The 14908-nt window shown below is 45.9% G+C and overlaps 1 protein-coding gene across 1 annotated transcript; it reads right to left on the bottom strand.

Annotated features, from left to right (window-relative positions):
* Nucleotides 1-1765: 1765 nt before the first annotated feature.
* Nucleotides 1766-14621, bottom strand: LOC8053017 (zinc finger FYVE domain-containing protein 21). Its single transcript, XM_029970323.4, has 6 exons — nucleotides 14394-14621; nucleotides 13567-13617; nucleotides 8969-9222; nucleotides 7898-8004; nucleotides 4240-4376; nucleotides 1766-2537 (listed from the first exon to the last, which is right to left on the bottom strand). The coding sequence occupies exons 1-6, from the start codon at nucleotides 14511-14513 to the stop codon at nucleotides 2496-2498; spliced, it is 711 nt and encodes a 236-aa protein (XP_029826183.1). The 5' UTR covers nucleotides 14514-14621; the 3' UTR covers nucleotides 1766-2495.
* Between the last annotated feature and the right edge of the window lie 287 nt (nucleotides 14622-14908).

Genomic DNA, 14908 nt, shown 5'->3' with positions numbered 1-14908 from the left:
TGGGACCAGAACGCTTACCTCGTCTTTTTTTTTTTGTTTGGTACATGGACGTTTTTCAATTATTCATGTCATGTGCATGTTTTCTGAAGACTGGGTAATCCTACACAAATGTCCTGTATTCTTTAGAACAAGGCCCGATAAACACCGATTCCTTGTCCGACACTAAAAATTGACAATGAAAAACACTGAATCTGTGGGGAAAAATAAACCCCAAAAACACGGAACTTCAGTTACGGCCCACAATCTACCCTTCCCAGGGATCGAGTCTGCAACACGAAAAGAACTGAACTGACGCCACGTTCACATGTATAAACTTTATAAACTGGTCGAAACGTGATACATGCACGGGAAAACGAGGGGACATCGATAAATGGCCACTCTTGCACATGGTATGTTATTTCTAGGCATATCGTAGTCACAAAATTCACCGCATCCCGCAACAGCAAGCAACTCGTCTAAGGCACTTGTTCTCGAATGACCGCATAAATAGGACATCCACGATAACGACGCGAGGGGTTTCAACTGAGAAAAGATTATTAAAGAGTATTAGGAAGAGTCATAGCAACTATTTTTTTTAATGTTTTTTCAGTTTAATGCAGGAAAAAGTTTTGTTTTGCAACGTCCAAAGGTGGCAACATCTTTTTCAAACATTTTCGCAGATGTTTTGTGTCTCTCGTGCTTAATTTAACGGAGCTGATTTCTACAATCTATAGAAGCGAGTTCGGTCCACTTGGCCCATGCGGAACTTCTGAAAACAGTATTATAAAGTATCTGTGAAAATGATGCCCAGACTAAAACCACTGCAACTTGAAAATAGAAAAGCAACAGCTTCATTTCTGCAAGCAAGCTGTCCTAGGACCTTTTTGACAGAGTCAAAGAAGCTTGCAGCAGCAGGTACTCCCGATCAATGTACCCTCTCCAAAACTCATTGAGATGCAATCATTTTCCCTCTAGTTTTGTGAGATAACTTGAAGGAATCAGCCTAGCTATCCTTCATGAATACACTAACAATTTCCAAAATTAGTGATCTTGGCCGTTGCAGATGCGTGGCCCCTATCATATTTTCATTGAATAAGCAAACAAACAAAATAAGCAAACAGTTACCTTGCTCCTATACCATCCCACATTTTTCAAAGATCAAAAGATATGTCAGGTTAGGTATATTACAGCTGGAAGGCATTTTATCGTTCTTGGGGACAATAATCTGCATGCGAAGAACCGTATTAAAATTAAAACAATGTATAGCAGAATTTAAACGTCACAATTTCCACAATTTTCATATATAGTAAGCATTCTTGACACAAGAGCTCTGGAGACTTCTGCAACCAATAGTGATAGCTTTCACAGTTAACATATTCACATTCTGAAGAGCGATGGAACCACTCTCTTGTCCCCAAAGTGTTTTGGCTAGAAATCGCTCCCCTTCAAGGGTACACACCAAAGCAAACAGTGGTGTGCCACACCACAAACAAGCCGGAAGAACAGAAACATTCCTCGCCCCCATTTACGCACGGCACCAAAGCACAAACCTACGGTAACGCGAGTGCGCACGAAAGAAATAAAATGCCCAATTCATTTCTCAAACACCGAAAAGAAAAATATAACACAAATCTCGTTTGTCTCGGAAAAACAACAGCGTGAGTCAGAAGCAGGATCTCCGTAGATGTTAACTACCCAAAATAGGCCCCAAAAAAAAATCAACAACAAAGACGGTGAGTTAAATCTTTCACTAAGCCTTATCAAAAAGGAAAAAATAGAGGAATCAGGCATTTAGAATAGACACACGAGGCTTCGAATCGCGTCCGCAGATGGAAGTCACGAGATTCAAAAATTGAGGAGTCTCCGGCAGAAATCTCGGAATTTCACAAAAACTTTTGAACCATCCGTCGTCCGCACAACCACAGGCCTCTCGAAAACAGTTTACACCAAACAACCGAGGGCACGAAGGTAGCTCGCTCTAAATGCGTCGCAAGTCTCGCACTGCTTAGCAACAATCACTGCTCCGCTTGAGTTTCCGCAAACAACAACACCCGAGCAGTACGTACACCTAGCGAGCAAGAAACAGAGCGGGTACCGCCTGTAATCCATCTCACTTTAAGTTTGACAGCAGCTGACACCCGACAAGGCCAATCGAGCAGCACCAAAAATGCATCGTCACGCTGCTCGTCACCTTTATGCGTTCGCCACCACCAAGTAAATCAATCGCGCGCGGCGGATGAGCCACGATCCCGCGCTTTTCCCTGCGCGCAATCGGCCTCGCTGGCGATGGCAAACACACAAAGATGACGAGCGCCGCGACGACGCACTTTCTGGCACCTTTTCGTTGGCAGCGTCAAATCGTAGCATTGGCGGGAGTCATACTCAAAGTGAAATGGAGCGTAGCCTCGCCTATGCGGGTCGTAGCACGACGGACGTCTCGCGAGCCAAGCAGTGGGCACAAGTGGGCCAGGGGAAAGCCTCGGTGAATGGGACGACATTCGTGGGAAGACGCCTTGTCAGTCAGGCGACGTGTCCGGGCTCCTGATCATCCGGAATGCCTGCACAGAAGCACGATTGTGGTTTACGACGCGGTCCAGCTCTCGAGCGTTTCGGACGGCGTGGCTTCTTGAACCGGGCGGTCCACGAATCGTTTTACAGCAAGAGCTTGCCACGGTGGAAGAGGGGTCCTGCGAGCCCGATGCCACCATCCCACCGCTCATGCGTCGTGCGAGAGACATGACGTTTGCCGCAGAGACCACGACAAAAGTATCCGCACGCACGCCTCAGGTAAGCTGAAAGCATGGTTGTTTCACATGCGTCGAACACGTCTGCAGACTGTTTGTTCATGACAAATATGACAGGAATGTCATACGAGGAAGAAACCTGCTTTGGTGTGCAGACTCTCTTGTACGATGTATTAACAGCCTCCCCGTAGCAGAGCCAGTTTTTCCGACAGAACTCCGCACCGAGTCAGACTCGTCGCTATAATTGGGACACCAGTATCTCGAGCGACCGTGCCGGAATTACGAGCCTGAAAAATCTAACGTCGTTAGAGAAAGGCAGATATTCCGAGGTTCATCGATTGATGCGTCACTCCACAATAAATAACTGCAATTGAGATCAAGCTTGCGGTTCAAACAAATCCCTCCGTGTGTAGGGCACTGCCCCAACTTTTACAGTCGCTACGGGCGTACAACCAAACGCTTCCTCTCCGGCAACAAATGCAAATAGGGAAGGTGTTGGCGGACGTACGCCATTATATTTTCTCCCCATTGGTCCGAAACTTAGCCAGTCATGACTGGCCTCAACGTTGTTCGTGTATGTGACTAACGCCCACTCGCCTTTGTAATGCCTTGCACCTTTGGAGATAAAACAATCACTGTAAAACAACGGAGGAGCGTCCACCCACCATTCACTAAAACTGGGTTAATCTACACGTGGGCACCCGTCCGGTTAAATCGGGCGCTTAACATATAATTTGCAGAATTCTTAAGTTTCTGAAATGTTAATAGTGGGCACTCGAACAAAGTAAGTGCCTCCGCGGTACTTTACGTTATGTCGAAAGCAGTCAGAACACCATGGGGCAATCGGCGGCATTGTTCACTTTTCCCTCGAGGCTTACATCATTTGACGCCTAGCTAAATCCTAAAAGCCAGACTGAAATTAACGAAGCGATCACATCTGCTGCACACTCATCTTGTGAAGCACCAGAATCAAGCTGCCACGCAAGCTCCGCGACTTGCCATCCCGCTCGTCCCCCCCCCCCAAAAAAAAAAGATGTTGCATTTTTATTCACCGCATATATAAACTATACATAGCCAAACGTTCCGTCTCCTACCAAATGTGGCACTAACAGTCTGGACCAGACAAAGTCTTAGAACTGACCATTCTCTTGTCCGAAAGTTCTAAGTGATCGGAAACTTTCGACGTGAAAATGGGGGCTCAGTCCCTTAGCTGCCGCCGTTCGTCTGCAGGTATTCATGAGCTTTGTTGGCCACAGCTTTCACACTGAAAATATCCGAAATCCCGTACGACTTTTGATCAAGAAGACAATAAGCTCCGAAGCTTTGACGTCTGGTCCGGACTGTTAGTGCTACATCTGAGCGGAGACTGAGCTTTCCGCAATGCGTCATTTACATTTGCAGCAACAAAAAAAATGCAGCAAATTTTTGACGCGGAAGGGGGGGGGGGGGGGGGGGGGGGGACACCCAGTCCATTAAAACAACAGTCTTGTTGAGACCACCGGGTCGGCATTACCACCTTGTTGAGGGCGACGATCCAGAGCGCCCCCGTGCCAGCCTCTGGTCCCGGCGTGACGCCCAGATGCACGACCACTTGGCCCTCGTGGTCAGACTTGTAGCCCAGCACCACACCAGTCACGCCGCCGTCCCCGCCACCTGACAAAAGCAAAGAAACCAAGCTTTCAACATGATCTGCTTTCCCTAGCGGATCAACTGTTTTAGAAATGACTAACGTCATCTGGCAGAAAACAGGGTTTGAGGACTCCGAGGATGAAACAATGCGTGGATTGGGAAGGACAGGGAAGAAGTGCTTCAGAATGAATTTGGGGGTGAAAAGATGAGGTACAATAGGAGCAAAAGAGGCTCTGGGGGAGCCCAGTCCAGGTCACTGCAGCTCAATGGAGCCGGAGGGATCCTCCTTCCTCGGTCGAGGGAATGCCTGCATTCGCCTGGGCCCATGCTCGCATATTTTCGTACCATAACCTCCTGAACCGAAGCTTTCCTAAAAGGGTCCTTTCTTGTCCCGACATAACCTCAGTCAAAACTAAATTAAGTGAACCTTGGAAGACACGCCCCACAAGTGCTTTTTGTTGGTTCAAATTTTAATTAAATATCATTTACTTGTTTTTTTTTTTTTACTCGTGTCTTTTATGCAGTGTTCAGAAATACTTTATGTACATTCTCCGAGTATGAACTTCTACTTCACTTAGTGTTTTTTCTCGTACTTTCCGAGGAAAACACAACTCCCGACTTCAAACTACGTCCCTCAAATTTGGTCTGGTCCGGGAAAAGGACGGGCTAAGAGCGCATTGATCTTGGCAGTGCCTTCTTGCACTCGGTGAAATTAAGCTCTCTCAAGGACCACGCGATCACGTCCTTGGCTTTTCACGTACCATACACAACATCTGAGGTCGAGTATAAGAGTTCAGCGACCTTTAACAAAAAAAATGGCAGATGGTCATGTGAAAACATATTATCGTCTTTTGAGACGTCATGACGTCATCTGGTCATTTCTTTGAGTGAAGTAACAGCGGCTATAAGACTGACACAAATAAGTGCCTTATAAGTCGATTGCGCTAAATAGTTTGTCAGCGAGGGTAGAACATCTAAAAAAAAAAAAAAAAAACTGCATAAGGGAATGAAAGGTTATCATGAAAGATTGCGTTAAAATACAATGTACTTGCACTTTAGTTTGAAAGTACAATGTTTATAGCACTTTACTTCAAGTACATTCTGCCCAGTATACTTACTATTTTACTTGAAGTACATAACCTCTCATCTACTTTGTACTTGACTTCAAGTTCTTTCTAGATTTATTTTACCGAACACTGCTTTCAAATTACCTGCAAATATGTTTCTTGTTTATAACTAAGCCGTATACTTTCCGGTTTTAACAAAAAAAAAAAATAATAAACCTCCACCAGTGTCAAAAAAAAAAAAAACAGTTGAAACTGGAAAATACTTTTTTTTTTTTAACATTTCCATACAAGTGGCAGTCTTTTTTCACCGCTAAAGTCCTATGTAGACGTTCGTCAGACTCACTCTTTCTTTTCTTTTTTTTTTTCACCCGTCGCTTTGGGTTGATTGTCAGTATAGGTCTCCCGAGGTCTCTTAGTAACCAAGATGTTTTTTCTGTCAGTGCTGGTTACTTTGACCTTCTGTTTACGTCCCCAAAAGTTTGGCCTGATTGTGCCCTTTTGTAAATTGCCCCGTTGAAGGCTGCCCTCCATCTTTGTGGACTTTAGTTGGGTGGTTTGAAGTGTCTTTCAGATTGTTTGTGTCGAAGCGCGTCCGTAAGAAAATTTATGGCATCGGTGTTTTTTTTTTTTGTTTTTTTTTTCAGCCTGTTTACAGATGATTTGTTCTGGTTTCGCGTGCAGATAGTTAATCCTTGCGTCAAGATGGAACTGCCAAAGAGATTTACTCGCAATGAACGCGTCTACAGGCTTTTCGTGCGCGATAAATGTAAGCTCAGTGATCTGGAAGCCAAGTTCCTCCAGTACCGCCAGTACGCCATCAGTGCCATTGTTGAACCTGTGCTGTTTTAGGGAAGCTGCATTCACCAGACTGGCCAGTACTCTCCCAAGCCTCTTTGGAAATATTATGACTTCCAATGTCTAGCGCAAATGTAGAGCATTTGTTCAGAAATTGCACATAGTCAACAGGAAGGAGCGGGCGGGAATGACAGATGCGATCCTTGGAATGTATGCATATTACAATCATGAAGTGTGAAGAACATTGTGCTATATATGTAAATAAAAGTTTAACCGTTTCTCGACTTAATTGTTTGTTTCTATAAGTGATTTTCTTTTCCGTAGATAAAAGCCGTTCTAAGCGCCTGCATGAGACAACTCACCGAAATGCACCGGTATTTTGGAAATAAATAAACATAGCAAAACATATGCTGATATTTCTACATAAATAAACACCGGAAGGTATACGGCCTATTCATGACTAACCAAACTGTTATTTTGCAGCCTTCACTTTTAATTTTTTGTACTAGATCCCCCCTGCCCTCACGCAATGCACTTCATTGCTTTTGAGGACTACTATTAAACTCAACTGATCTGAAACGTAGACCCACAGGTATGGAATATTTTCGTCACGCTATGGGGAAAGCTCTTCCTGGGCACAAATGTAAGCACCAGAGGCACGCTGCCGACGCCAGGAGTGAACCAATCGGATCGCCCGAAGAACCCAGCGGATGGACTTTGGCTTAAAAAAACTACCGCGAAGAAAGTTGCTGGATGTACCCACTTTTTCATAAAACCCCACGAACCCGCCGAGAAGATGGTTGATTGGAAGCGCCATCTGAACCATATTTTCCGGACTATAGCACACAGCTGGTCCAGGGTCCTCATCTAGTGCATGGTGCCTAGTATGCACGAAACAAATTATTGTACGCAGCACACCCTGACAAGTGCCTGCTTCATTAGCTCACAAAGAAGCATGTATCGTACGTAAATCCTCATTAGCATACTCTGCTATTCGTGAAATCCGTCACACCTCGTCATAATGAACGATTTACCTGTAGAGTGTCCACACCCCATAAAATTTCAACTTTTAAATGTGCATAGTCCGCAGACTATAGTCCGGTAAATATGATAATCAAGACGTGGGGGCCATATTGTTTTGGAATAATTGGAATGCCAGGTGAAAAAGGGTGGTACATTTGCATTAAAAAAAATCTACTTTTTTTTTTTTAGAGTTTTATTTTCACTTTTTTTTTCTTCACTCCTACTTGTACTACCGCCACTTCTTGTGGTAACAAAATTTACTAGGCCAGAAGCTGCCGAATTTTTCAGGCCAATAGAAGTATTTATCCACTGATAACATTTCACTTGACATGCAACAGTAACATTTTCCTTGATATGTTGCATTTTTACAGAAGTTTGGCCAACCCATCTGAAAAAAAATTGTTATAAAATTTATCTTTTTTTCCCCTTGTTCAAGGATTTGTTGCTTTTTTTTTTTCTTTGTGTGTGTAAACAGTATACAAGTTATTTTCTATCATAGACCCTAATAGGTCTGATAGTATTAAAAAAATAAAAAAATAAAATAAAGACTTTGGCCAAACGGTCGAAACGTCATGACCGGCCCCCGGCACACCGTGCGGGAAAGCGGGCACCACAGGGAGCCGAAGGGGGGTGCATCCGCCGAACCCAAGGGCGCCTCACCCGTGTCGGCGGTGGGGCTGTTGGGCCGGAGGATGCGGAAGGACATGATGTTGGTGAGCGGGATCTCCACGCAGTCCTTGCTGTGGCTGCTCTCCATCTCTATCACCCTGCAGGGAGGCAACCGGGCACATCTACGTTTGTCTTCCGTTCGTCGGGTCAGGAAAGCGCCGGGAAAATGCGAGAACATTGGCGCTTCGAGACTGAAATGTTGCTTAAACTCGGACACAAATCTTTTTCTATGTGTACGAAGAAGGGATGTCTGGTTTATTAACTGTAAAAAAGGAATTTATAATTCCGACGCAAAAAAAACATGCGATCCTGCTGGCTTGCTCCCCACCTGCTGAGCTAAAACTTGGTCCATTCAAACTGCCGACACTCTTATATTCCCTGTTCCTGGTGTTATAGAACAAAGTTAATGGCCTTTTCATCAAGAATGAAGAAACTCTTCCTACAAACAAAAAAAATTAATCCCCCCTTGCTCATTTTTTTCTTAAATCCACCCCTGTAGGAGATGTATTATGAATAAATAAAAAAATTAATAAAAACTAGCTTTCGGCACATGCATCTACACTGCTAAGAACGATTACCTCCTATATAGAGGAATGAACACTCGCATATAAGAAATTATCAATTTTCTTCAGAGAAATGAGAACAGCAATGCCTGGAATGGATCTTTGACTGGTGTGTCTAGTGCCCAAGCATCAAAAGTGGTCCCCAGCTGGCAACAAACCGCGTCGCCGGAGGCGTTCTGTCGGACGTCGCAATCCTGGCGGCTGGCTGTAGAAATGCCGGCAAGAAAGGCGAGTGGACAAGAGGGCTGCCGTATTGCAGCACACCAACTCCCAACTGCCGAAGCTTCCACGGACTAACAAACTGGAGAGCAACCTGCAGCCAAACAGGCGTCTGCCCCTTTCACCACCGCGGAAGTGACACCACCCAGGTCGCGGCGATCGACAGCGCGACATCGCCGCGACGCTGTTGGACGAAAATCGAAGGACCACTTTTTGGGACATGGTAAACGAGACGCCGGTCAGAGACGCTTTCCAGGCAGTGCGGTGCGACAGAGCCGACCTGTGGTCGCCGGAAAGGCGGCAGCAGTGGGCGGTGGCGGAGCCCAGGTCGACCTCGGGGGACACGGACACGAGGAAGCGGGCCCCCTTGAGCAGCAGCTTGAGGTGCCGGTCGTAAAAGTCGTTCTCCCTCAGGGTGGCCGGACTGCAGTCCTGGCACACCCGCACCGGGTCCACGAAGCACATGCGCTGCAGGGGCAGGCGGCGGCCGCAGCAGCTACCGCAGTACACGCGGCCGCACCGCCGGCAATGGTGCTGGGGACGGACAAGCGGACGGAGGTTCCACTAAATTTTATACTCTCACTCCTTCCTCTTTAAAGTTAACTTTGTACAAAACTTCTGTTTACTCAAAGCTTGAGTATGCGTCGTTCACCCGGGATTTGAGTCATTTAAACTTAATTCACTCTCTAGAAGCAGCAAAAAATTGTTCCGCTCATTCCATCCGCAGTAACTATCATCTCACTGCAAGCGTCACTGCCACTACCTTGCTTTGCATCAGAAAATTTCTCGATTGTCTCTTTCTTGAGATCTTTCGCACTAACCCATCCTCAGTCAACCCTTTTTACGCGACCTCTTTACGTTTCATCCTGTCTCCATCATCCTTATAAAGTAAGCGTACCAATATGCAATACTAGCAGAGTTCACCCTTCATTTGCTTCCAAAACCTTCTTAGACTAAAATGATCTTCCCATTTCCGTCGGCACAATCCAGCCTGATCACTCGTTTAAATTTAATATTACTAATACGTTGCACAGTGCCATACCTTAACTTGCGTTTTGCCTTTGTCGTTGCGTTTATATGATCTTAGGTTTTGTACATCCCATTCCCCTCTGTAATGCTGCTGGTTCAAGAAATTTTTAATATTGAAATAAACAAGAAAAAAAATAAAAGCTCTTCGATCCACCCCCTCCTAAAAATTGTCGGTTTCCAAAACAGGCTTTTCCAAGGGCACTCTGGGGGTACCCTTGCAGGTTCCCCGAGCTACAAAGGCTTCTCGACCGTCCCTGGCCCTAAGCAAAACGTTTTGCAAGTTTAAGCGATATTTCAGCGTGTCTAAGCAAGCCATTGATAAGTAACTATGAGCCAAACACTGCCTCGTATGTTCAATAGTGTTACAAGCTTTGATGGAACTCCTGAACTGCATTACTGAGTCAATGCTGCGGGTCAAAGGGGTCCCTTGGCTATTAGTTGAGGCAGGTGAAGGATCCTCGAGATTGAGAAGTTTGAGAAGCCCTTTTCTAGATACTGTGGTTCTCCTTAGGGCCACTGCCTTTGGGAGTACCACGTTCGCGGCGAGACGCTCTACCGCGAAGCGGGTTCGCACTCGCGTGGCATGCTGCTCGTCGAGCGCAATGAGACACCAGTCACGTTGGTAACGGTGATAAACTCCGTTTATTTACAATAAAACAAATAACAAAAAAGACAGCGGCTATAAGCTGGTGAACGCCGTCGGTGTGGAGATCGCCCACGGCCGAACGGTCGTTCACAAAGGTTCAAAGGACGAGGTAAACGCTCACTGGTGCGCCGGACGGTTCCCTGTTGTCGCCGCCGCCGAATCCCAGGAAGAAGAAAGCGGAGATACCGCTGTCCGGTGGTTTTAAGATAACGGCGGGGGCGAAGTGGCCAATAAAAGAGCGACACATCGATCTCCTTTGTGCAGGGGTTCGTTACGGAAATCGCCCCAAAGGGGGAGAGGAGGAAGCCACTCACAGTGGTTAGCAGTGCCACCTCTCGCTACGTCGGCGCGGCCGCCACGGCGTGCCAAAACGCTGACACGACAGATTGTTGAGGGATCACAATCCCCACAATACAAGGCCGTAGCGCTCGACCTTTTTAAGTCGAACCACCGGAGGGCAGTGCTGCACTTGGATTGGGCACGACTGCTGCGTCGACGTTCAGATGGGGCTCGCATTCAAGCGGTGAGAAAGCAAGTCCCGGCCGAATGCCGACACGGAGCTCGTGGCCAGTTTATGCACCTTGCCGGCCCCTGGTAGGTTGTGGAAAATCTGGGGCTACGACCTACTTCCGTCCAGAGGGTGTTGGTTCAATGCAACACGGGCGCAATCTGTACATTGGGAGCCAAGTTTCATTTCGCATTAAAACAAAAGAGTGTGAGCAGCTATAACTTAGTCCCTCTGGATAATAAGAAGTGATGCCATTCTCCTCTCCTAACTTTTCTCTCTTTTGAGCGGGCTGCTTGCCGTCATTTTTTAGCGATGACGCCGACCGATTGAGGTGCCGTGTACGTCCATGCCTGTGATCCTGGGATTGGCCCGTGACTCCCTCTCTCCTTCCGTCTGCCTTGGCTGCAAGCCACCATTTTTGAGCGAAAATGTTGGCGAGAAGGAAAATTCTGAGCCACAAGTTGCTTTACATCTTCTGCACATAAAGGTTTTAGATAAAATGAGAAACATTCCAGGCTTTTTCTGAAACGAGCGCTGCCACGACGGATGTTGGTTTTGGCTGAGGGACACGAGAAAGAGGCAATTCGTTGATGGCCTTCAAAAGGATTTCTTTTTCATGATCCCCTATTTTCCTAAAAATTGTCTAAACACACCAACAAACATCATTGAATTAATAACTCAAATAATAAGAAAACAACAAATTTTTTTTCTTTTTTTTAATTTTTTGTGTGATCTTCATCTATTTTTTTGGAACTGAAAGTCTCCACTAACAACAATAAAAAAAAGTGACACTAGTGGCAGGCAGGAGTTCACTCTATGGACCGTAGAATTTGTTCCCAACTGATTACAAGAAGTTTGATGGTGTGAAACGTACGCTTTGGAGGCTCGCCTGAACACTCGCGCAGCAGCACGAAACAAATGTGCAGCATACTGTGTTTTCTAGACTCCCTGCTCTGTTATTGGCTGAAGCTGAGCATGTTGGTTCATTGCTTGTGAATGGGGCCAGCTGAACATGGAAAACACACAGAAAACACACAGAAAAAAATATAACATTCGCACCAGCGGTGCGAATGTTATATTTTTTCTCTGTGTGTTTTCCCTGCTCTGCCTGCGAGCCTACCTGCCAGCCAGTGATGTCACGGCACTGAAAAGCGCAGAAATATTTGAATGTGCTGATCTCACAATAACTCACAATGCCGATCCCACAATAACTAATCTGAATTATGAGCGCGCCGAAAAAAGTAAAGACCACGTATTCAGAAAATATAGTTACCTAGTTTGGGTAGCTCGAAAAAACGCTGGAGGATCCCTTAACTTTTTGCCACATTTGCCACACTTAACTTTCACATATATTTTTAGTAAAGTAAAATAATGCAACTGCTCGAAACCGAAATTGAAACATGTGCATGGGGCCTCAAAGGAGAGAGTTGCCAGAAGTCATGTGGCTATCGCTACCTATCCAGTTTTCTTCCGTTCCTCCGATTCTCCGGCATGTGAAGCAAACGACAATGAGGATGTTGCTTAAACCATTCATTGTGCGATTGTTTCGCACTTGCATCCCTTCCCCTCGCAGTTCTGTGCTCGAAGATCGATGAGCCGGTACCATGAACCACAGTTCCGAAGTAGAGGTCCTGTGTCCGTCGCAACATTGGTCCGTCGTGTGCCGCCATCGCGTCGTCCAGCCCGCGGTACATCACCATATTGAGAATGATGTGTACATCTACTGCCTGTGATCTGTGCAACAATTTTTTTTAATCAACATATTTGCAGCTTTTTAAGAAACACAAGAAATGGGGCTCATATTCTTTCCTATTTTTAATATTGAATGTGTGCCTTGAATTACCCCGGACCTTGAATATATTTTATATGCATCAGTTTGAATGGCACAAGACTGTGGAAAAGAGAATGGGCACGCCTGAAACCGGCCAATTCTCGACTGCCAGTTTTAGGGCAGAAAAAACATATGAGCACTATACACATAATGTGTTCTTGCAAGCACAAACAGAACTAAAATCATCTAAGGGCTTTTAAAGGTTTTAAGGTGCCTCTAAACAAAAGGAGTTCGGGACCTGCAAGAATTCATGGTGACTAGGACTTGTTTTGGCATCCATATCTCATCAAGAATGGACAAATAGGATGTTAATAAGCTTCATTTTTAGCCTTTTCAAAATGGTGCCGAACCCATTAGGTAAAGGCTGCCATTTTCAAAGCCCAGTGTGCTTCAATGGGACGGCCAAAGCGTAACAGTTGTTCTCAAATTAATAACCCAAACACAAACAAAGTATGTTCAAGGCTGAGAGAACTAAAGGGCCTCGAAACCATACATCTCTCAATGCCAAAACCAAGCCTAAGTTAAAGAGCAATTTTACAGTATACGAAGCACTACCAATGGCCTCTTCCCCCCACGAGCTCTTCAAGAGACTGGTTTTCTCTCCGCAAGCAAGGGCCGGTATCGTGAGCACTTGGATATCGTTCAATAGCAAACGCTCTCTGGCAATGTGGGTCGCTTGACCTTGTTGTGGAGAAAACAGATTATGTCACAAGCAGAACCAGTTGCACAGCTGGACACCGCGCAAGCCTTTTTCGCTTCCTTTATTTATTTTTTTAACCAACTGATGAGCAGCCTTGACATTTCTCTGATCCGTCCTGCAAGACAGTTGAGCTCAACAACGGTTAGCCGTAAGCATACACTTACCCGGCGGGTAATGAGGTCGAACTTGCACCGGCACCTCACGCAGTCAGACCTCTGTAGATAAAAGGAACAGTATACGCTTACAAGCGTTAATAAATATGCCCAAAACGAAACAACATAGCCAAATTCTTTTTTTTTTTTCTTTATGCATGGCTTATATATTCGCTCCAAGCCACTGAACTTCGGCTCGATTTATTTAAAAAAGACCGGATTCCCGAGTAGGTAAGCTGCCCTGACGACGTCTCACTGTCGATAGCTTTACCTCTTTTGCTATATCTCTACCGAAAATCGTCCCACTGACACAAGGAAGTCGCCGATCGAGTTTGTCACCCGACCAGTCGCTGCGAAGACCTGTCGACCTGACCTACATCAGCCAGTACCTGAGCGCCAAAGCTAAATTTGCGGGTGGTTCGCTCGAACGGTCCCAGCCTGCCGCACTCGATTAAGATGAGGCGTTATCGCCGATTAAAAGCTCGAACCACTCGTTCATAGCAAATGCTGGCTTACGAGTCGGTTGTGTACGCTGACAACTACACATCTCCTAAACCGTCTACCCGTTTTTCGTGACGGAGGAATAAACTCGATGCCATTATTCAACTGACATGTTGACATGTGGTGACCGTTGAACAAGCGCGACGACCACGACCTGCAAGCCTTTTGGTGGCGGTGCTTCACCCAACACACGCTGGGATGAAAATAGACACTATAATGTGTTAGAATCCTCGTTATCAAGTAACCGACACGCGGGGTTAAGAAGGTTCCACGCAAACGGCAACAAGGTGGAAAAGATTTAACAAAGAATCCCGTTAAAGCGTGGTAGACGTAGTTACCTCTCGGTCGGGTGTCCACGGCGGTTCGTCGAGAAAGAACGGACTGAGTTCGTCGCTGTTGGCGGAGACGATGCGGAGACCGCTCTTGGACTTGACCAGCTTCTTGGGCGCGGTTGTCATCACGACGCAATGTGGAGGAAAGCTCGAGATTAGGCAGAAACAGCACGCAGACTCTACAGCCCGATCACACACCCCTTCCACGTTAGGAGAAGTAAACAGTAAACAACGAAAGCTGGATGGATATATAGTGTACAGATGGTATAGTGGTGACTTGCGCCACCTAGTTACAGTGTAAATTCGAAATGAAGATGCAAGCGAGCTGGTGAACTTTCAACATTGTAAAATCTGAGACGTAGGACATTAAAAACTCGATGTTTGCTGACCAACTACACGCTGTATAAATATCCACACACAACCCCCCAAAACACAGCTCGGGAGTTGCCATGAGTGGCACTCACACACTCACACAACGAGGTTCTAGGGTTGTGGTCCAACTGGCTGACAGAGTAATCCAA

The sequence above is a fragment of the Ixodes scapularis genome, unplaced genomic scaffold (assembly GCF_016920785.2).
Source record: "Ixodes scapularis isolate PalLabHiFi unplaced genomic scaffold, ASM1692078v2 PGA_scaffold1__304_contigs__length_218370807, whole genome shotgun sequence".
Classification (NCBI taxonomy): domain Eukaryota; kingdom Metazoa; phylum Arthropoda; class Arachnida; order Ixodida; family Ixodidae; genus Ixodes; species Ixodes scapularis.
This window is presented reverse-complemented; position numbering and strand designations above follow the sequence as displayed.

Excerpts from the sequence above, each read along its gene's own strand:
- LOC8053017 (XM_029970323.4), bottom strand. The coding sequence starts at position 14,513 with ATGACAACCGCGCCCAAGAAGCTGGTCAAGTCCAAGAGCGGTCTCCGC. Across the intron at positions 4,377-7,897 it reads CAGCCCCACCGCCGACACGG|GTGGCGGGGACGGCGGCGTG; the intron begins GTGAGGCGCCCT and ends TGCTTTTGTCAG. Across the intron at positions 2,538-4,239 it reads GGATCGTCGCCCTCAACAAG|GCATTCCGGATGATCAGGAG; the intron begins GTGGTAATGCCG and ends GCTTCTGTGCAG.